The sequence below is a fragment of the Galeopterus variegatus genome, unplaced genomic scaffold, assembly GCF_000696425.1.
Source record: "Galeopterus variegatus unplaced genomic scaffold, G_variegatus-3.0.2 Scaffold26, whole genome shotgun sequence".
Lineage (NCBI taxonomy): Eukaryota > Metazoa > Chordata > Mammalia > Dermoptera > Cynocephalidae > Galeopterus > Galeopterus variegatus.
The window spans coordinates 1,220,848-1,242,271 of NW_007726137.1; the positions used below are offsets into that span (position 1 = coordinate 1,220,848).

The window sequence follows — 21,424 nt, forward strand, 5'->3', positions numbered from 1 at the left end:
CAGGGTGACTTCCGCTTGGCACCTTGATGGCTTTGGATTAACCTGCAGCATTTCTTTTTTTTTTTTTTTTCCCTTTCCTTTTTGTCTTTTTTTGTGTCCGGCAACGGATCGCAACCCTCAGTGTCGTGCCCGTACTGGACCGGGACCGGCAACGGGATCGCAACCCTCGGTGTTGCCCCCACACCTCGCTCAGCCAGTGAGCGGGAACCGGTCCGTACGTGGGATCCGAACCCTCGGCGGGAGTGCCACCGCGCTTCCCAAGCGGCGCACTGTAGCAGTGCACCACCGGGCCGGCCCCAGCATTTCTTTCCAGAAGTTAGCCACTTACACCTGGATGTGGTATAACCAGGTGTGGGGGTGTTTACCATGTTCCAACAAGTGTGTTTGAGTACCTGCTATGTACACAGTGATCTGCTGGGTGCAGAGGTTGGAGGTAAGATGCTGTCCCTCCTGTCTGGAAGCTCACGGTCTAGTTTCAGAGACAGGCACATAAATAAGCACAGCTGAGGAATAATCGTCTCATCCTGTGCAGCACTTTTTAGCTTACTGTGTTAGAAATGAGATGCCTGACTACACGTGCCTGGCCCTCAGTGACACAGGTGACATTCACCTCACTGGACATGGCTGGGAATCAGCAGAGCAGGCTTCCAGACTTGGGTGTTCTGATTCTAGCTGACGGTCTTTCTACTCAGTCACACACACACACACTGACCAGCTGAAGTAGAATGGAATGAATGTTGTCCCAGGAGCCAGAGGGGGCTGTGTGCAGGCTCTGCAGGGCCCGCCATTTCCCAGGCCCTGTGCTCTTATTTCCTAACCAGTAAACGAAGGAAATATCGGGGCCAGCCCCACAGGGGCCTAGGGGGGAGTCTGCACACTCCTGCAGGGAAGCTCTGGACCGGGGCCTGCCACGCAGTGGGCGCAGGAGGCATTAGCGGCTGCTGCTCTTGTGGACGTCAGCATCAGGAGACAGAGGGTTCATCTCGTGTTTTCATATCTTTGTTTTTCTTTTCTTTTTTTTTTTTTAAAGATGACCGGTAAGGGGATCTGAACCCTTGACTTGGTGTTGTCAGCACCACACTCTCCCACGTGAGCTAACCGCCATCCCTATATAGGGATCTGAACCCATGGCCTTGGTGTTATCAGCACCACACTCTTCCAAGTGAGCCACGGGCCGGCCCTATATCTTTGTTTTTCTTTCTTACATTTCTCGTCTGTTTTACATTTCTTATCTTTCTCCTAGTGGCACCTTACACTTTTTAAAAAACCCAACGTGCACAATTTCAACATTTCTGTTTCTTTTTTCTCCTTTGGAGGAAGATAACACCATAGAATCAACAGCCCTGCAAACAGCAAACGGGATTTTTTAATATCAAAGAACAAAAACCCCACCTCAGAACCTCATAGTTAAATTGCTGAAGGCCCAAGATAACACTACTAAGCACCTGGGGAGGGGGATGGAGGGGGTGAGAGCTGGTGACCTTCAAAGTGACGTGATTGGCAGCTGACTTTTAAATGAAGCAGGGAAGCCAGGAGCCCGTTGAGTGACTTTTTCTAAAGTGCTGAAAGAACAATCTTGGGATCCTATATCCAGCAATACTATCCTTGAAAAATGAAAGCCAAGTAAAGATGTTTTCGGGCAAAGGATGAGTTTATCACCGGCAGAACTGCGTTTCAGGGAACACTGCAGGGCAGGTGGAGAATGATCTAGAAGCAAGCCTCAAGCTCGAAGAAGGGAGACGCTGAGGAACATTGGGAAGCATGAGCTTGTGGGTCAGATCAGACTGGATGAACGCCAGCTTCTCAGAATACCACCCTTGCACTGTTACGGGCCCTGAACCCAGTGTGGCAGTGAAAGCTGTACAGCAGCACACAGGGACAGGAGAGGTTAGAGAAGCAAATCTGTAGGAGGGGGTGTCCATCCCCAGGAAGTGGAGGGCCACAGGTGCCTGCTGTGAGCCCCAGGTGAGCGGTCAAGAGCTGACAGAGGAGAAGAAAATGGAAAAAATACACGCTCAATCCAGAATAAGACAAGAGTAGAGAAGTAAAGGCGGATGGGATAGAAAACAAGTAGCCAGCCAGTAGACCGAAGCCCAGCTGTGTCTGCCATTCCCCTAATGTCCGTGGATGAAACATTCCAACCAAAAGACAAGACTCAATGTGGATTAAAAACAAGCAAACCAAAAAACTCAAGTACACACAGTTTACAAGAGCCACACTTTAAGAAAGCACATGAATATGAAAACCCAGAAAGGCTAAAATTAAGTGATGGAGATCAGTACCATGAGAACATTAACAAGAAGAGGGCTGGTGCCCCTGTGTCAACTTCAGACAGTGTAAACAAGGACAGGAAGGGCCGCCGAGAGGGAGCATGCCACAGTGTGTGTGAGTGCTTCAAGCACAGCTTCAGGACCTCCAGCAAGGCGCTCAGAACCAAGAGGTAAAATTGGCAGACCCGCACTGGTGGTCTCTCCTCCCCTTGGCCACCAGCATAAGTAAACAAAATCAGTTTGGATGTAGAAGTCCTTTTTAAAATATGTTTAACCAACAGGACCTGAGTTTTGCACACTTCAGCAACGACCTGAAAAAACTTCATCTATTCAAGTGGGGCATTTGCCAGAATAGACCGCATGTTGGGTCTTACCCCAAGTCTCCAGATGTCTTAAAAGGTGGGTTAAAGTGGAATCAGTGCTAGGAGAACCCCCAGAGATAGTCCACTCAAAAGTAATCCTGGTGCCAAAAAGGAATCATAGTTGAAGTAAGGAATCCCTTAAACTGAGTGCTAATCAAAATACCACTTATTAGAACTCGTGGGGTGCATCTAAAGCAGTGTATAGAGGACTTTAAATGTGTATACTAAAAAGAAAAAAGATTGAAAGTCAGCGACCTAAGCTCACATCTCAGGAAGTTAGAGGAAAAAAATCAAATTAAACCCAAAGAAAGTGGGTGGAAAAAAATAGCCAAAGGTGAGAGCAGAATTCAGTTAAATAGAGAGAAAGCACAGGAGAAATCGACAAAGCCAGAAGGTGGTTTTAATTCTCCAAAAACAATAATGAGCCCTTAACAAATCTGGTCAAGAAACAGGAGACAGAACTCAGGTTCCCAACTAGAAATGGACAGGAGGACCCCGCAGACCCTGCAGACTGTGGAGATGGCCAGAGCATGTGAGGGGGACATCATGCCCTTACTCTTGACATTTTGGGTGAAGTGGACAAGTTCTCTAAAAAACAGCAATGTCGCAAAATGGCCATAGGAACAAACACTGAGTTGGAATATCTATTATAGAAATGTGTCTGTAATTTAAAACCCTCCCACAAAGACAAGCTCCATGTTCATATTGCTGCATTAATAAAACTTCCAGACATTTGAGGAAGAGACTGCACTAGTTCTGTAGACTCTTCCAGAGAATATGAAAAGGAACAGCACTTCTTAGCTGTCGTGAAGCCAGCATGACCTTATGAAGACCACCTGATAAGAACAGTAGAGTAGGGAACGTGGCAGGCCAGTATCTCATGAAAACAGATATAAAAATTCTAAACAGTGTATCGGCCAGTAGAACCTGGTGTTAAGTAACAAGGATAAATACTCTTGACCACAACTGGTTTACATCAGCAGTGTGAGGTGGTTTTAACATTTGGAAATTAGTCACATTCACAGAACGGAGGTGAAAACACATGTGATCATCTTTTCATTGATAAAGCATCTGATGAGGGAACTTCCTTGTTCTGGTGAGGAGAACACACACAAGCCCTAAGCCCCAGCATAGCTGGCCGTGAAGTATTTGGACATTTTCCCCAGATTTGCAAACAGAACAAGGAAAGCAAGGCCAAAGAGAGGAGGAAAGGGCTGAAGGAGGGAAAAGGAAGGCACCCTGGCCGCACGCCTCGCAGTCACATGGCGGCTCACAGCAGAACATCGGAGAGCTTGCACCCCTGTGGTGAGCATAAGAAGTCAGCGAAATTGCTAAATAAGAATTTAGTATCTCTACGTACCAGTGACAGAATGAACTAAAAAGCAATGCCACTTACAGTAACTCAGAAAGCATCAAGTCCCTAGGAATAGATCTGACAGAAGACATGTAAAACCTTTACTCTGAAAACTACGAAGACTTGCTGAGAGAAAATTAATCCCAAAACGTAAAAAGTAGGGACATACCATGTTCATGGATTGGAAGACTCAATATTACTAGGATGTTGTGCAGAGTTGGATAGTATCCTCCCAAAATTCATGTCTTTCCTGGAACCTCAGGATATATGCCCTTATATGGAAATAGGGTCATTACAGACACACATAATCAAGATGAGGTGATGCAAGTGAGCCCTAATTAAATGATGCTGTCCTTGTAAGGAGAGAACATGCAGAGAAGCCACATGAAGACAGAGGCAGAGACTGGAGCAAGGCAGCCAGCCGCCAAGGACTGCTTGGAACCCCCAGAACTGGAAGAGGCAGGAAGGACCCTCCCTCGAGCCTTTGGAGGGGGCACGGCCCTGAAGACACCTTTACTTCTGACTTCTGGTCTCTAGAACTATGAAGCACCTGGTCTGTGGCGCTGTTACAGCAGCCCCAGGATGTGGTAGAGATGTTAGTGGTATCTAGCTCCAGTGCAACTCCAGTCGGAGCCTAGCAGGGGTGTGTCATTTGGGTTCCACAAGCTGTTTGCAAAGGGCCTTGGGCGGTCAGACAGCTTGAAGAAGAGCACTGTTGGAGGACTGACCCTGTCAGGGATGGAGAGCAGCTCTGCAGCCCTCAGTGTTGTGTGCAGGGTGTCAGCAGTCCATGTGGACAGCTCCTTGGGGCCTAATGTGGGAGCACTGATCCGTTCATGGGCCCTACCCTCGTGACTGAGTCACCTCCCAAAGGACCTATTTCCTAATACTGGCATCTCGGGGTTTAGATTTTAGCGAATGAGTTTCAGAGGTACACAAACAGACTGCAGGAGTCAACAAATGGAGCCAGAGAACAGCAGGGCCCGAGACTGACCCTCACACGTTGTGTATTTACAGCAAAGGAGCCGCCTCAGTGCAGTGCGGGTGGGCCGAGCCCGCTGTGCTGAGTGTCCCCACAGTTCTTGTGCTGGAAGCTTGATCCTGGGGCAGCAGTGCTGAGAGGTGGGCCTGACGGCAGGAGCTGGGGTCAAGGGGCTCCCCCTCGTGAAGGGATAAGTGTGGGTGACAGAGGGGTCTGAGGCTGCACGCTCCATCTCCTGGAGCTCTCGCTTGCGTGCTGTTTCACCCTTCCTCCTCCGCTGTGGGACACCGTGACTCGGAGGCCCTCTCCAGAGGGGGCCCCTCGGTCCTGGACTTCCAGCCTCCAGAACGGTGAAGAAGTAAACACCTGTTCTCTATGAACGGCCTGTGTGTGGTGCCATGTTACAGCAGCACAAAACAGATGAAGACAGGCTTTGACCTTTCTCACAAGGTGCATGAGACCAAGATATAGTTCGTAGAAGAGAATATAGAATGTCTTTATAACCTTCAGTTAGGCAGAAACTTCCTAAACAGAAGGACTAACCATAAAAGAAAAGCTTAGTAATTTATGGTTCCTTAAAACTAGAACATTTATCATCACACACCATTAAGAGACTGAAAAGGGATCAGTGGTTGGGAGAAGCTGTTCACAGCACACATATCAGACAGGAGACCCACATCCAGAACGTGCAAAGAACTTCAGTGGAAGAGAGAAAGATGGGCCATTGAAAACGGGCCCCTGGCTGGGCGCCTCCCCAGTGAGTGTGTGCAGGGTCTCCTCGCTGGCAGCAGGTGTCGGGGATGCCACCGCAGGCCCGACCTGCACGGCTGAGGTGGAGGTTGGCGAGGGTGTGGGAGGGTGGACCTGTCCCCAGGAGAAACGTGCTCAGAACCAGCACAAGGCTCCTGAGAGTGTCCGTCAACAGAGGGTAGACATGTGTCATGGTGCCTCCGCACAGTCATGCGCGGTGGTGAGAAAACACAACTGAGCACAGGACACAGGCCGCGTTGTCTGGTCCCATCCATCATCTCCGACTTTGCTGAAGCGCACTTGTGCCGCTGTAGAGGGAGAGCCAAGACTGGCCACTTACGCAGAACAGAGACTAGCTGCCCATAGTTCTGGAGGTGCAGGCAAGGTCAGGACGCCAGTGTCCAGCCTGCAGCAGCATTCTTGCTGGGTTCTCATGTGGCAGAAGGTGCGAGGGCAATAGAACCAGTCCACTTCCGCCACCCCTTTTTAGCCTCTTTCCAGTGGCATCAATCCATTCATGAGGGGAACTCACGTGGCCTGCTCACCTCCCAGAGACCCAGCTCCCAGCAGTGCTGTGTCAGGACTAAGTGTCCAGCATGTGGACTTTGGGGGACCTGCTGACATAAGAGCAGCTTAGTTGAAGTGTGCACTTAGACTTGTGTATTACCGTGTATACCTCCAAAAACAGTTGGAGAAAGCCTGCACCTGCTCCGTGGGCAGGGTCGGTTGCAGAGGTGGCTGGACCAGGGCAGCATGAGAGAAGAGCTTGGAGCGTTGGTGGCCAGACACTCATGTGAGCCTGAGCTGGCTCATCCTTGGTGGCTGGACACATGGCAGGGCAGGCCCAAAGTGTCCTGGACAGGGTGAGGGTCCCAGGCAGTTTCAGTGCAGGGGGCTGAATTCATGACACAGTGTTGTCCTTTACTAGCCAGGCATGTCCAAAGCCCTCTTGATGCCCTGTGGAGCCTGAGCACGCTGGGGCCCGTCCTGTGGGACCCTCCCGTAGGGCCTGTGGCTGTGTCTCCCTGCAGTGCAGGGTCCCTGGGGGCTGCCACCCCGCTCACAGACCTCATTGTTCCCTCACCGCCTGCTGGTGCGGGGGCAGGCCCAGGGCCAGCTGGGTAGGGAGGCCAGGAGCAAGCCATGCCCAGAGCTGCCCACGGCCATCTGTCCCCAGGAGCTGAGCCTGCCAAGCTTGTGTGGCTCCTGTGTGGCGTCTGCTGCCCGCCCCGCTGTCCACTGTGTTGCTGGCAGGTCAGAGCCTTCCTCTGCTACGGCGCCATTTCATGGTGGGCACCCTTGCTGGCCACTGGACTCCTTCCCGGTGCCTGCTGACCCCGTCACAGACACTGTGGTCCCTGCCTCTGTGTATTAGCTGCTCCCGCGTGGCCAAGCACTTCTCCGCATGGCCTGACTGGACCAGAGGACCCAGGGATGGAAGGAAGTCCACACTGGTCTCAACTTCTGCCACTGCCACCTCCGCCTGGAGCCTGAGAGGGGAGTGGCAAGGGTGCTGCCTCCTGTGTGAGAGTGAGGTGGCTTGGGCTGCTGGCAGCCACTGGCAAGGAGTGGGGATGCCTGTCCCCTCCAGGCAGAGCCCTCCTCACCCACACAGGCCACTCGGCTCTGTTCCCTTCCCTCGTGCAGAGGTGATTACATTTGTGGGGCAGGAAGGGGTGAACCTAGGGGTCTTTGTACCTCGGAGTCAAGTGCACTTGACAGTTTGTTTTGTAAAGTCCAGAGAAATCAGAATTAAAATCAGCCATAGGTTTGTCCCCCCAAACCACCCACCTGTCACCTTGGCCTTCCCCAGCTTCGCGTTGGTGCTTTGAGCAGTCGCACCCTCAAGCAGACACCGGCAGAGGGGCCTGCACCCTGGGTCTCCCAAGAGCCAGCCGCCAGTTCTTTGTGTTTGTTTTCTGTTGTTTTCAGTACATATAAGACCTGAGTGTGAGGCACAGGATGGATGAGACAGACAGTGGGAGTTGCTGCTGGCTGCAGAACCAGGGTTGTCGTGTTGTCCCTGGTGACTCGGGAAATGTGTAAAATGTACCGTAGTTCCCTAGGGAGATGTGGGGCCACAACATTAGGATGGTTTGGTGAGATGCACTGAGGTTGCTCCTGTCCTGCTCTGCCTTGGGCAGCTGCCCCCTATGGAGTCTGAGACCCCGAAATGTCCTCCTCTCGCTCCCTGCCTTTCTCTGCTTCCCACAGCCGAGCAGGGGCAGGCTCCCTGAGCCACAGCTACATCTTTCTGGGGTCTTGTTCCCAATCCCTGGCAGCCAGATTCCAGGAGAGTAGTTGGGGATTTTTGCCAGGGTGGGCATCATCATTTTTATGGAAAAATGCATTTGAAATGCCAGAGCACCCAATCTGAGCCAGCTGGGCAGCCGTGGCACATGTGTAGTTGGGGGTGAGGCTGGCACCTGCCTTGGAACCCCTTGTGTGGGGGTGGGGTGGGAAACCCAGCCGCCTGCAAGTCGGAGCTGTCTCATGTGCTCTGGTCACTTTTTGGCCTCTTGTGACTTGTGGGAAACATTGGGGCCCAGCCCAGTGTGCTTCTGAGGTTAACGCCGTCGGGAAAATCCCTTCCCTGACATCAGAGGAGATGGTGGAATGATTCTCTGAAGGGGCTGTGACCCACAGGGTGCTCCAGACCCCTCTGGACATCATGCGTTCGTGCCCTGCGGGCTCCTGGGACCCTGGCTGGGCGTTGGCTTACACGGCCACAGGTTTGGTGGGGGCGGGGACCCACTCTCCACACTTTCTCAGTGAAGGTTTCAGTGGCTTGTAAAGCACTCCGCAGCCTTCCTGACTGGGGCGTCTCGACACTGTAGGTATGACCTGGATGCCTGTGACATTCAGGAGAAGTATCCGGATCTGTTCCAAGTGAACCTGGAGGTGGAGGTGGAGCCTAGGGACAGGCCAAGCCAGGAGGCCCTGCCATGGGAGAGCGCCAACATGCGGGGACTAAACCCCAAGATCCTGTTTTCCAGCCGGGAGGAGCAGCAGGACATTCTGTCTAAATTTGGTAAGATTCACAGGTGAAGTGACGAGATTCCTGCTTTCTATATGCACTTGCAGGCAACCCAGTTCTGATGATTCACTGTGGTGAGAGACCCTGCAGGAGCTGAGCTCTGCGTAGGGGTGGGGCAGCGTCCCCTGGCCCTGTCCGCATGCCACCTGCACCCAGTGCGGTGCTCAGGCTGTGAGCTGGAGGAAGTCTGATAATGGCACCAGCCACAACACGGGGGAAGGGAGGAAAGCGTCATTTCCCATCTGTTTACGGTTTGTGCGGCCATGGCGGGTTCTCAGAGCCACACCCCATACCTGAGCTGCCCTCATCCCGCCCACAGGCACAGCATCCTGGCCCCAGCATGTCCCTCCCCTTGTCTTAAGTGGGAAAGAGACAGCACTCAGTGCCCTGGACGTGGCAGTGATTTGCTGTGCGAGTGCGTCCTAGCCCTGGCCTCTGGTTTATGGGGTCCACGTGGGGCTGGGGCTGCTGTCCACCTGGAGGACTTTGCCCGCAGGGTGGGGTTTCGAGGCTTGCTGCCTTGGGTGTCTCCTCTTGTCTCCTGTCTGGACACATGTCCATTTTAGACGTGGCCTCGAAGTTGTGGAGAGCCTTGTCTCAGGACCTGCTGAGCGTGGTCTTCTCACTTCAGAGCAGCTGCGGGAGAAGCCGCGCAGGGAGCACAGTGGCCGTAGGGCTTGTGGGAGTGTTTCCTGGCCACGTCTCATATTTCTTTGTGGTTCTGGTTTGTGTTTTTTACATTTTCTTGTCTGAGGACAGTTAAGTATCTCTTAAAGGGGTGTGGGCATTTGCACATGTGTGCATGTGTGCTGTGCACATGCGTGTGACCCAGACAGCAGTGGCAATGTGCCCACAGTCACCCTTTGCCGTTCTTGTGTCACTGGTGTGGTTTCCCAGCAGTTTGGCATCAGGGCGTTTGTGAGCACATGCCCACCCCTGTGCACGTCCCAATTCCGGGCCTGGCTGTAGCAGGTGTCTGATGCGACCCCTCCTCCCGCAGGGAAGCCGGAGCTCCCCAGGCAGCCTGGCTCCACGGCTCAGTACGATGCTGAGGCGGGGGCCCTGGAGGCTGAGCCTACAGAGTCGGATTCTCCACAGAGCAGCAGCACAGACACCAACCACTTCTTGCACACGCTGGACTGGCAGGGTAGGCAGCAGGGCTGGCCCCAGACCCTCCAACCCTTGCAGGGGGTCCAGAGTGCCATGTGGACCGGGGCCTGCTGGTCACTGTGGGCCGCTTGCTACAGAGCAGGCCCGTCTAGCCCCCACGACAGTTGCGGGTTTGGAGGCACCTGGAGGGTGGGCATAGGACGAGCTAGGGCTCCCTCAGATTGGGCTGCAGATCCCACTCTCCAGCCTGCATTATAATGGCTCACACACACTAATAGCTTTTGTATTTTTTAAAAGGTTGGGAAAAAAGGAACATGCCCACAAACCCTAAAACACCAACCCTGTTCCTCTTTTGAGGTCTTTTCTGGCTGAGACCTCCCCCAGATGGTCTGGTGGTGTGGGTTTGGGGAAGATGGTCACACAGGCCCTGCCAAGTCATGGGGTTACATCCCCACCAGGGCCAGGGGGGCCCCGTCCTGTGCTTTCCACTGTTCAGGTACCCACCCAGTGTTGTCACCCTGACCTCTCACCTTCTGTTCCTGTGAGGCTGTTCCTCCCAGAGCGCATGCTCTTCCATCTGTCCTGCTGCCCCTTGCCAGGTGTTCCTTCCCAGATGTGCACCGTATCTGAGAGACGGAACTCGGAGAGCCACCTGACGGGCGTGTGCATGTGGCGCACGGGACAGCCCAGCAGACCCTGCTTGGGGAGCAGGGGGGTAAAGAAAAGCCTTGGAAACCCCAGAAGTTTCATTGTCAGCGGGTGTGACGTGGCACTGGGCCCTTGGGCAGGAGAGCACCAAGGCGGTCTGGGCCGTGCGTATCTGCCTTGTGCCCCAGGCCCTGGAGTGGCCGCTGGGGTGTGCATCGGGACCCTGGGCTGCCCCCGTGGCCCGCTGAGTCCGCGCCTGGCACCTGCTCATGTCTCCCAGCCATGTGAACATGTGGCTCCACCAACTGTGGTTTGGTTTTCTTTTTGCAGAGGAGAAAGAGTTAGGGACCGGTGCAGAAGACCCCTCTTCTCAGGAGAGTCACTCCGTCCTTGTTGAAGACAGAGACGACAGCGAAGTGTCTGAAGCAGAAGAGTCGCTCTTCCCGAGTGAGAGCCGGGAGCCGAGGGCTGGAGAGGGCCAGCCGGGCCCAGCAGCACAGGCAGGGCAGCAGGAGCCTGCGACGCAGGAGCAGGAGGAGGACGGTGTTGACCTCCTGGGGCTGCATGTGGAGGCAGGCCCGGGGCTGATTACCCCCTCCCAGGCCCCTGGGGCCCCCTCCAGCAACGCCGACCTGCTCAACCGCCTTCTGGGGCCCCCTGAGGCTGCTCCAGAAGAGCCCCCAGACGATCTGCTGGGAGGCGAGACCCCCCTGCTCCTGGCAAGCCCAGCCACCCCCCTGGGCATGTGCAGCACTCCGAGAACAGGGCTGCCCGCCACTGGTACGCACAAAGGAACGATGAGGCTTAGTCACTCTTGCACATAGGAGCCGGAGGTGCCGTCACCCTCTTAGGGGTGCTTGCGGGGAGGGGGATGTGTCTTTGCCCCACGGCCACCCCCTGAAGGAGCGGCCTCGGGTAGGGCTGCTTCCCATTATGCTCCTGAGTTGTGGGGTGTCAGAAGGCCCCTCTTCCCCCATCCTCTCAGGCAAGCGCCGTCCTCATGTCCAGGCTGACAGCCTCACGGTTTCCTGAAGGGCCACTTTGTGCTCTCGTTTTGGTCAGCTGAGGAGGTTTCCTCTGTGGATGACTCATCCGGCTCCTTTTCCTCCTGAGATGGGTTGGTGCTCCAGCCCTAGAGTTCTCACCCTGGTGCCACCTGTCTTTCTGCAGCCGACCCGTTTGACCCCTTCCTGCTGTCCTCTGATGCCAACATCCAGCCCTGCTCCAAGCCTGATGTCTTTGGCGAGTTCCTCAATTCAGACTCCTCGGCTGCCCCACCTGCCTTCCCGTCCACCCACAGTGCTCCGCCCCCACCCTGCAGCACCGACTTCCTGCACCTGGGTAAGTGTGTCCACCTGGGGCAGGCCTGTGCTTCACGAAGCCGTGGGTTGCAGCTGGGGGCCATGGGAATCTCTGCTTCACGTGGCTCCTCCTTTGGGACTGTGGCTTAAAGTTGGAAGTGGAGCCAAAGGTCTCGGGTGGTGGACGAAGCTGACCTGTGGTCTTGAGCTCCCAAGGAGCCAGGCAAGGGCCACCACCTCTCGGTGCCCTTCCAGGTGGCCCAGGGCTGGTCAAGGGTCCTACAGGGCACCCACAAGGTCAGGACAGATGCTGTTGCCCGTTCTTGCATCTCTCCCAAACAGTCCCAGATGTGGAGCAGGCCTGGGTCCCCACAGTGCCCCAGTGTTTCTTGGGCCCTTCAGCAGGTGATTCTCTATCCCCACACCATGGCAAGGCCTTCTCTGGGCCCCTGGACTGCAGCCGTGAGCAGGGATGGCCACTTGCACCCAGAAGGGATCATGGGGAAAGAGGGTGAGGGGGATAGAGGAGTTGGGCAGATGGGTCAGAGGGACAGAGGGATCAGAGATACAGAGGATCAGGGGGATAGGTCGGACTGGTCAGTTGTAGAGGGTCGGGGGGCAGAGGGGTTAGAGGTACAGAGAGTCGGAGGGTCAGGGGTCAAGGGATAGTGCAGCAGGAGAGTGTCCAAGGCTGGTGTGCCTGTGTCAGGAAGGCTCCTCAGAGGCTGGTGGGGCCAGTAGAGGTGAGGGGCCGGGCTGCCCGTCCAGCCTGGTCCTCAGGGAAGGAGCTTGGGTTCTTTTTCCTGAGCAGGGAGCAGCGTGGTCCAGGATGGGCTGTGGGGTATGCCTGTGGGTGGACTGTGTGGAGCGGGGCCTCGCAGCGTGGGTGGGGTCCTCCAGAGCTGTGCAGCGTGGCGGGCACCAGGACAGATGGATCTTGCCACATACCCTGGGGTGGGTTTGGTGGGTTTTAGGAAAGGTGGGAAGGTGTGTTCTGGGGGCACCAGCAGCTGTGGCAGGAGAGGAGGAGGACTCTGAAGACCCTCTCAGATGAGGGAGGTGCAGACGCTGGCTCTTGTTGCCTGCTGTCCCCTCAGCCAGTCAGTGCAGTGACCCCATGATGCGTCCTTTGGGGCTGTCAGAAGGAGTGAGTAGGGTGTCGGCCACTGGGGGCATCTGGCATTGCCCGCTCCCAGGGCTGTGTGCTCGGCAGACTTGTCTGCTGCTCCCATGGGGAGGAAGACAGGGAAGACAGGGACCCACATGAACAAGGTGTACTGCCCCACACCAAATCATGCTTTCTTCTGGCACCTCCTTCCCAGGGGACTTGCCTGTAGAGCCCGGCAAGATGACGGCCTCCTCCAGCCACCCGGATCTGCTGGGAGGATGGGACGCCTGGGCGGAGGCTACAGCTCCTGGGCCGGCCCCCACGCCAGCCACAGATGGTACAACTGCAGGCCTCTCTGAGGGTCTTGGTGCCTCTTTCTATGACACACATAATGTGACTGGATCTCCTCCCCCCAGAAAAGGAAGGAAGGACTGGGGCGTGCTGGGTGTGACACTGGCTCCCGCACACCTGGTCAGCCTTGAGGTTGCTCGTGGCGGCTGCAGGGTTCTTGCTCGCTCACTGGTGGGAGCATGCAGATGAGGTGTGTGTGTGCCATGTGCCCTCCTGAGCGGGGCAGTGCCTGCCCTCCACGCCACTTAGTGTCCTCTTCTCCTACAGGTCATCCGTGTTTTGTAGCGTGATCTCGTACCTCACATACTGTTTATTGCCCAGTTCTTTTACCCATAATATACCTCGGCATACTCTGTGTCCCATGGCTTTTTTGCACTTCTGAAGGACCCTTGTGAAAGACTGCGGCTGTCTCCTGTGTGTCTGAGCCACAGCCAGCCTCACCATTGCATGGAGTGGTTCACGTCTGAAACTACCTGTCCTTTTCATGAGTGCACGAGTCTGTCCTACTGGGACATTTCTGGTAGTGACAGTGAATTTCTTGTCCCACACAGTTGTATTTGCAAAGGCTTTGATGCATGTCCCCTCTGCTTACGTCTTACTAATTTATTTGCCCAGGTGCAATTCCTATCTTTAGTTTCTCACCAAAGTTGGATAACTTTAAAAATATTTTGTCAGTTTGATAAGCCATCAGTGCTTTTAATTTCATTTCTCCTTACAAATTAGGTTGACTGTTATTTTGTATGTTTGGGTTTTTTGTATTTCTTTTGAGAATGATTTCATCTTCTTTATTCTTTTTTATTGATTTATGAGAGCTCTTTATTTATGAATAGCTTTTGTTTTTAATGATTGCATAATACTTCATCAATTAGCTTATAGTAATTTACTTAACTATTTCATAACTTTATTCTTAGAATATTCTCAAATTTACACTGTCAAGAATATCATGAAGAACTTTGACATTTTAGATAGATTCCAGGAGGTGGTATTACAAAATCAGAATAATATGAACACTTTTTGGGTCTTGATAGGAATTGTTATTTCCATGAGGAGCCATGTGGGCACTGGAGACGGCTGTGCCATGAGCATGCGATTCTCTCAGGGCTGGCGTGTTGTGTGTGCCCTTTCTTGTGTCTTGTCAAAGCTGTGCAGATGCTGGCTGTGGGCTCAGAGAGGCCCGTCGGATTGTAAGGAAGGAGGAGCAGAGGCTCCTGGGGGTGTGTGTTTTACTTCAAGTGGTGATTTTTCTAATGCCCTGTGCCCTTTCTCCAGGCCCCCTCTTCACTCCTGGAGGTCAGCCAGCCCCGCCTGGCCCCCAGGCCAGCCGGACTAAGGCTCAGAGCCTGGACCCATTTGCCGACCTTGGTGACCTTAGCTCCAGCTTCCAAGGTAAATGCCCAGTGTATGGAGGGTGTCATGTTTCCTTGCAGGAGGTTTATTCTTGTTTGTCCCACTCTGAGTTGCCTGAGGTGAGGTCTCTGCCTCTGTTCACTGAGACCCCTGAGTCCAGAGCACAGCAGCTCGGGGAACGTGTGTCTGCTCCCATTCAGGTATTTGTTAACTGGCTAGCTAAAACCAGGAGCTGCAGAAACTGGCCAGCATTGTGTTGTGTGGGCTGTCAGGGCAGTGCGGGGGCTCTGTGTGGGAGGGTTGTGGCTGGGCTTTGGCCCCAGGACACCATAGGCCTCGAATCTCTCTCCCGGAGCTGATCCGATGCCTTGTGGTCTCTTGTTGCTTTGCCTCCCACAGATTTGTCACCCCTTTTACCCTGGGTGACAGAGCTGCCAAAGATTACTCAAAGCCCATCTCTTCTGAGCAGTGAGAAGCCCCGAAAAGGGGTTAATCTCCTGGAACCCTCAAGAGTGAGGCATTCCTTCCATTTGGGAAATTAACCAGGAAGAGAACATAGGTGGGGTTTTTGCTAAGTACAGTTTAACAAGTTTAACAGTAGAAGCTGGTAACCTTCAGTAAGACAGGCAAGGTGACCTTCCATAATGCAGTTTGCAACAAAAGCTTGATTTTAGTGAACATTCTCTTCTTAACAGCAATTTCCCAGTATCTTTACCTACCAGTCAGTAGCCTGTCTGTCTTTGAGCCAGCAACCTTGCTGTGTTACAATTCTTTATCTTACAACAGAAACTTTATAGCCTGGGCAAAATTTCCTGTCCTTTGCAAGGTCAATATTTGAAACTGCAAGACTTGGAAAACCAGACCCTGTGAAGTACATTTGCTTTATGCATACTCCACAGTCTCTCGGGTTCACTTCTGAGCTGTGTTTCCCAGGGTCCCTGCAGCTCCCCTGCCTGTATCTCCTTGTCCAGTAGCTTCTGAGAAAAGCATGAGGGGGTGATGATTATCTGAAGGTGTCTCTCGTCTACTCTCATCCCTTGACTGTTGGGCGTGGAATTCCCAGCTGGACTTAACACCTCTTTGGGATGCTTGTTGTAGCTGGTGCTGATCAGACCATCTGGGTGGGTTGTAGTGGCTGTTCTCCCTGCAGCCCCCGCACTGGGCCTCTGACATTCCTCAGCCCTGTGAAAATTTCTTGGCTTGTCTCTTTAATTTCTTTCCTTTCCTCTCCCTAATTCTCCTGAGCTCCTGAGACATGCATGTTGGATCTCCTGGGCTGGCTTCTATTTCCTGTCTCTTCTCTCCTTTATCATCTCCTGTTCACCTTTGTACTTGGGGAGGTGGGATTGAAGTTCATTCTGTTACCATGTTATTAAGTCCCAAGAGTCTTTTTATTCTTTGAGTACTCTTAATTTTTAAAATAGTTTTCTGGGCTATTTTTAAGGTTGCGGTGTCTTTCTGAGGACATCCACGGAAGTTTTTGTCTGTTGTTTTTGTCTTTTCTTTCCCTGGGTGGTCTCTCTCGTCTTGTCTGAGAGCAGGGTGGGCTGCAGGGAGAGCAGCCTATGTTTGCTTGGGGGCCCTGAGTCCTCCTGGGCTGCCAGGTCGCCTGTTCTTAGGCTAGAGCCCTAGCCCTCAGCTTGCTTGGTGGGTGGCTTGAGATCCTCTGTGACACCCTCTTGGAAAACAGAGCCACCCTGAACAGAGCACAGTTGATGCAGCTGAGAAGTGGAACCGCATCGTGGTTGGAGATGTTGGCACTCCGCTGTCCACAGTGATATGAAACCAGACGGGGAGTCAGTGTGGACGTGGCAGAGCACAGGTGCTCCCCGAGCACAATGGAATCGGTAGCAGCAAGATGACAGACGGATCTCCTCACTTGGAAACAAAACAGCACTTTGTACATGACACACGGGCAGGAGAGGAAGTCTCAAGGGGAGTAAGACGGTACATGGACTCAGATGAGAACGGAAACACATCAGACCAACGCCTGGGCCCACAGCTAAGGCAGTGCCGCGGGGACGTTCATAACATGAAATACTTACTCTAGAAGAGATGGCATGCCTCATGAGTAACATGAGCTCTCACCTCAAGAAACTTGGAAAGGAGGAGCAAAATAACCCTAAAGCCGACAGAAGGAAGGAGGTAGTGAAGCACTGCAGTCAGTGAAGTAGGAAAGAAAGAGAAAGTCAATGAAACAAAAATAACATTGACAAACCTCTGCCGAGACTGACAAAGTAAAGGAAGGTAACACGAGTTACCAGTGTCAGGACTGATACAGGCAGCATCATACAGAACCTGTAGGCCTTGAGAGGACGGTAAGGGAGTACAAGTGGCTCTGCACATATGCGTGACAACGTACACGAAATGGACAAACTCCTCAAAACCAGTCACTACCAAATGCACCCAATAGAAATGGACAACGCAAATAGTTCTAAAACTATAAAGAAAATGAATTCTAATTAAAAGCCTCCCCAAAAGGAACCCTCAGACCCAGAGGGGTTCATTGGAGAAGTTTACCAAATGCTTAAAGAGTACTGATCCCACACAGTCTCTTCCAGGAACTGGAAGAGAGGAAACACTTTCCAATGGATTTTATAAAGCTTGTGTTAATACTCTGATACCAAAAATCAGACAACAGCAGTTTAAAAAAGGAAGACTGCAAGCCAGTATTCCTCATGCATGTAGACACAGAAACCCTCAACAAAATATTAGTGACGTCCATCAACATATAAAAGAGCTGTACACCATGACCAGCTAGAGTTTATTCTAGGAATGCAGTGCTGGTTCAGTATTCCACAGTCAGCCAGCAGATCTACCTCATTAACCAGCCAAGGAAGAATACTCATGTGATCATATGGATGATGCAGAAAAAGCATTTGACAGAATTCAGTGCTTTTTTATGGTAACACTTTTGGCAAACTGATAAAAAGAGGAGACTGTTGTCCATTAAGCATTCGGCTGCCATACTTACTGTTCCCCTGAAGTCAAGAACAAGGCAGGAAGGTCCTCTCTCTGCTCGTAGTAAGTCCCAGCAACCACCATTAGGCTGGAAAAGGAAGTAGAAGTTATACATCCCGCAAAAGAAAAAATAAAAGTGTTCCTGTTTGCAGGCGACATGATTGTGTAGGAAAACTCAAGGAATCTACAAAAATCTTTTAGAACTTAGAGTTCGGTAAGGTCTCAGAATACAAGATAAACACATAAAAATCTATTGCGATTTCTGTTTACTAGCAACTGCACAAGGAAACCAAAATTAAAAACAGTACAATTTATAGTCACTTAAAAAAGGAAACATTTAAGTATAAATCTAACAAAACATGTACAGGACTTGTATAGTGAAACTACAAAACTGAACATGACGAAAAAATTCAGAGGTCTGAGAGACATGCCACGTTCACAGATTGGAACATCGAACCTGGTAGAGATATCTGTTCTCCCTGTACTGATCTGTAGGGTTAACACAGCCCCTACCAAAATCCCAGCAAGGATTTTTGTAGATACAGACAAAGCTTATTGTAAAATTTATTTGGAAAGGCAAATGAACTAAACTTTTTTGTAAGGAATAACGAGGGAGAAATTAAGCATTAAGGCTTACTCTGTGGCCACAGAAATCAAGACAGTGTGGTGATGGCAGAGGGACAAACACACAGATCAGTGCAGCAGAAAAGATAACCCAGAAGTAAACCCATACAAGAAAGACCAGCCGATTTTCAGCAGGGGCGCAAAAACTATTTGACAAATGGTGCTGGAGCGATTGGACTTCCGTAGGCAACAAATGAGCCTTGACCTAAGCCTCACCCCTCACACAGCAGCTCAAAGTTGATTGTAAAACATAGACGAGTTCAGACATGTCACCTGAGCCACTGTACATAGGAGGAAAAATTGATAAATTGGACTTTGCCAAAACTCTGAAAGACTGAGCTACTGGTTGGGAGAAAATACTTTCAAACCACATAATTGACAAAGGACTCATATCTAGAATGTGTAAATACGATAAAAAACAAACAGAAAAGCAGTCTGATTAGAAAGTGGGTGAGAGACAGGAAGAGGGACATTCCAGCAAAGATGACACCTGGAAAGCTGATAAGCACACGGGAAGATGTTCAGCATCACTCGACGTCCAAAAATGCAAGTGAAAACCTCAGTGGGACATCACCCCATCAGGATGCTAAGGAGAAAACGGTGCAGCACCAGATGCTGGTGAGGACTTGGAGAAATGATTTCTCACATGTTGCTGGTGGGAATGTGAAATGGTACGGCCACGTGGAGAGCAGTTGATCATTTTTTGCAAAACTAAACACGTGGCTGCCACACGACCCTGGACATTGATCCCAGAGAAATGACTCGTGTTTACACAAAAATCCATAGACAAGTGTTCAAAGAAGCTTTGTTTGTAATCATCAAACACTGAATCAGCCCTGATGTCCTTCAGCAGGTGAACAGTCAAACGTGAATGGTCGAACACGCAGGCAGCCCCTCCACACCATGAGGTGCTCCTTGGCAATAAAAAGGTGCAGGCTGTGGGTGCCACATGGCTCAGATGGACGTCGTACTGAAGGTAGAGCCAGCTGCAAAGTTGCCCTCTGGTGCATTTCTAAAGTGTCCTTGAAATGACAGACCATAGAGGGACGGAGCAGTGTCTCGACTGTCCTGGCACTTGCGGGAATCTACTACACATGGTGAGACTGCACAGGCATGCACACATGTGTCTGGACAGGCTGTATCGGTGGGGTCACCTCTGGGGGTGCCCATGATGATGCTGGGGTCTTGCAGTGCTGGTATTGCAGCTTCCTGTGGCTCTCGCTCTTCCAAAGTAGAAAGTTAAAGAACGTGCCCTACACTTGCGGGGCTTTGAGGGGCGGTGCGCCACACCACCCGTAGCAGTGGCCTTCCAGGCTGCTCTTCAGACGAGGACACTGGTGCCCAGACCCTGACCAAGCTGGGCCAAGGTGGCCAGACCATGGGAGTGGGGTGTGTCCTGCGGCAGTTTCCCTGACCTGGATGCAGAGTGCTCTCATGGCGCAGCGTGGGCCCGTGCCGCCCGGCACCGAGACCCACATGCATTAGGTGGAGCCCGTGACACTGGACTGCATCGAGGGGTGGATAGTTCATTCTGTGAACACAGATCTCCCCACAGATGTGCTGTCTTAGGTCCCAGAAGTGGCATCAGCCAGTGCTTGAGTGGCCCCCGTGTGGCGCACAGACCCCGAGTGTCCTGTCCTCTCTCCCCAGGCTCGCCTGCTGGGCTGCTTCCTGGGAGCTTCGTTCCCAAGATGGGACCCCCTCCCAAGGGCAGTGGCTCCTGGCAGACCAGTCAGCTGCCGGCCCAGGGCACCTCGTGGTCCCCCCAGGCCAAGCCGCTGCCCAAGGCCTGTGCACAGCCAAAGCCTAACTATGTGGCAAACTTCAGCGTGATTGGGGGGCGAGAGGAGCGGGGGGTCCGCATCCCCAGCTTTGGTAAGTCCTCCCTCTTCCTCCCCACTGTGGGTTTGCCCCGAAGTCCTGCTCTGTGCTCTCCTCAGAGCCTGGTCCTGGGTGGCACGGTTCAGGCAGCCAGGTCTGTCTTCCCCGTCGGGGCTTTGCTGGGCAGAAGGAAGGGGCTTCAGACGAGTCTGCTGGGGTCTCCTCTGAGCCTGCTGGCCCCATGTCAGCCTCTCAGCCTGGTCTAGCAAGTGGCATTTGGGGCCTAAAGACAGTGGCCCCGTCCCCCGGGGGAGCAGGTGGAAGTGCACAAAGGGAGAGTCGGGGCCTGCACATCTCTATAAAAGGTTTCTGTTCTTTGCAGCTCAAAAGCCGAAAGTCTCAGAGAACGACTTTGAAGATCTGTTGTCCAACCAGGGCTTCTCCTCCAAGTCTGACAAGAAGGGGCCAAGGACCATCGCAGAGATGAGGAAGCAAGACCTGGCCAAGGACACAGACCCACTTAAGCTGAAGGTGCGGCACCCCCGGCTCCTGCGGGGGTCCCAGGTCAAGGTTACACCCAAAGGCCTCGAGTTGGGGCCCCTGTGGCAGGGGCCTGTCATGGCAGGTGGACCCAGCAGCCCTCAGGGTCAGCGTTGGCCTGAGGCCTCTGTGGGGTGTCTCCTGGTTTGCCACAAAGGCTCAGTGTGATGGTGGGCCACCTGTCCTGGGATCCTCCAGGGTTGGTGACAGCAGTCCTGGGTGGTGGGAGGCGGAGGCCTCGGTCTGGGGCCCAGGACCTCTGCAGAACCAGTGGTGGTCGAGCGGCTTCCAGTGCAGCCCTGTGCTTTCCTGAGAGGGACGGGCAGGGAGGTGCCAGGACTGTGCGTGCCCCAGAGAGCCGCCATGGTCTGGACACACACCAGCTGCTACAGGGGGTGACTACCCTTGGGAAGCCATGGGATGGCCAGGAGCCCAGGTCTGGGATGTCCTGCTGGGGCTCAAACTGCTGCCCACCCCTCTGAGTAGCTACAACACCCAGCACTTCTCTAGTGTGCCTCCATGTCCCCCATGCAGCAGGGGAGGGTGTGTGGGAGGTGCTCTGTCCTGTTCCGCTGAGAGCTCCAGGACCTGCCTACAGCAGAGCCGCGGCTCAGTGTGCTCCTGTGCCTCCTGCAGCTCCTGGACTGGGTTGAGGGCAAGGAGAGGAACATCCGCGCACTGCTGTCCACACTGCACACGGTGCTGTGGGACGGGGAGAGCCGCTGGACGCCTGTGGGCATGGCCGACCTGGTGACGCCGAGCCAGGTGAAGAAACAGTACCGCCGCGCTGTGCTGGCCGTACACCCTGACAAGGTGAGGGCAGGTGGTGGGTCAGCCGCTGCTCTGCAGGCGGGTGTG

At 53.1% G+C, this 21,424-nt stretch overlaps 1 protein-coding gene across 1 annotated transcript in view; it reads left to right on the forward strand.

The window, feature by feature from the left end:
• Window positions 1–21,424, forward strand: part of GAK (cyclin G associated kinase) — a 69,097-nt gene that overhangs the window by 47,074 nt on the left and 599 nt on the right. The window contains exons 19-27 of the mRNA XM_008569389.1: window positions 8,556–8,749; window positions 9,756–9,902; window positions 10,844–11,293; window positions 11,684–11,854; window positions 13,137–13,259; window positions 14,543–14,659; window positions 19,856–20,080; window positions 20,409–20,557; window positions 21,203–21,379. Coding sequence (XP_008567611.1) covers window positions 8,556–8,749; window positions 9,756–9,902; window positions 10,844–11,293; window positions 11,684–11,854; window positions 13,137–13,259; window positions 14,543–14,659; window positions 19,856–20,080; window positions 20,409–20,557; window positions 21,203–21,379 — 1,753 coding nt within the window. The remainder of the gene's footprint in view (window positions 1–8,555; window positions 8,750–9,755; window positions 9,903–10,843; window positions 11,294–11,683; window positions 11,855–13,136; window positions 13,260–14,542; window positions 14,660–19,855; window positions 20,081–20,408; window positions 20,558–21,202; window positions 21,380–21,424) is intronic.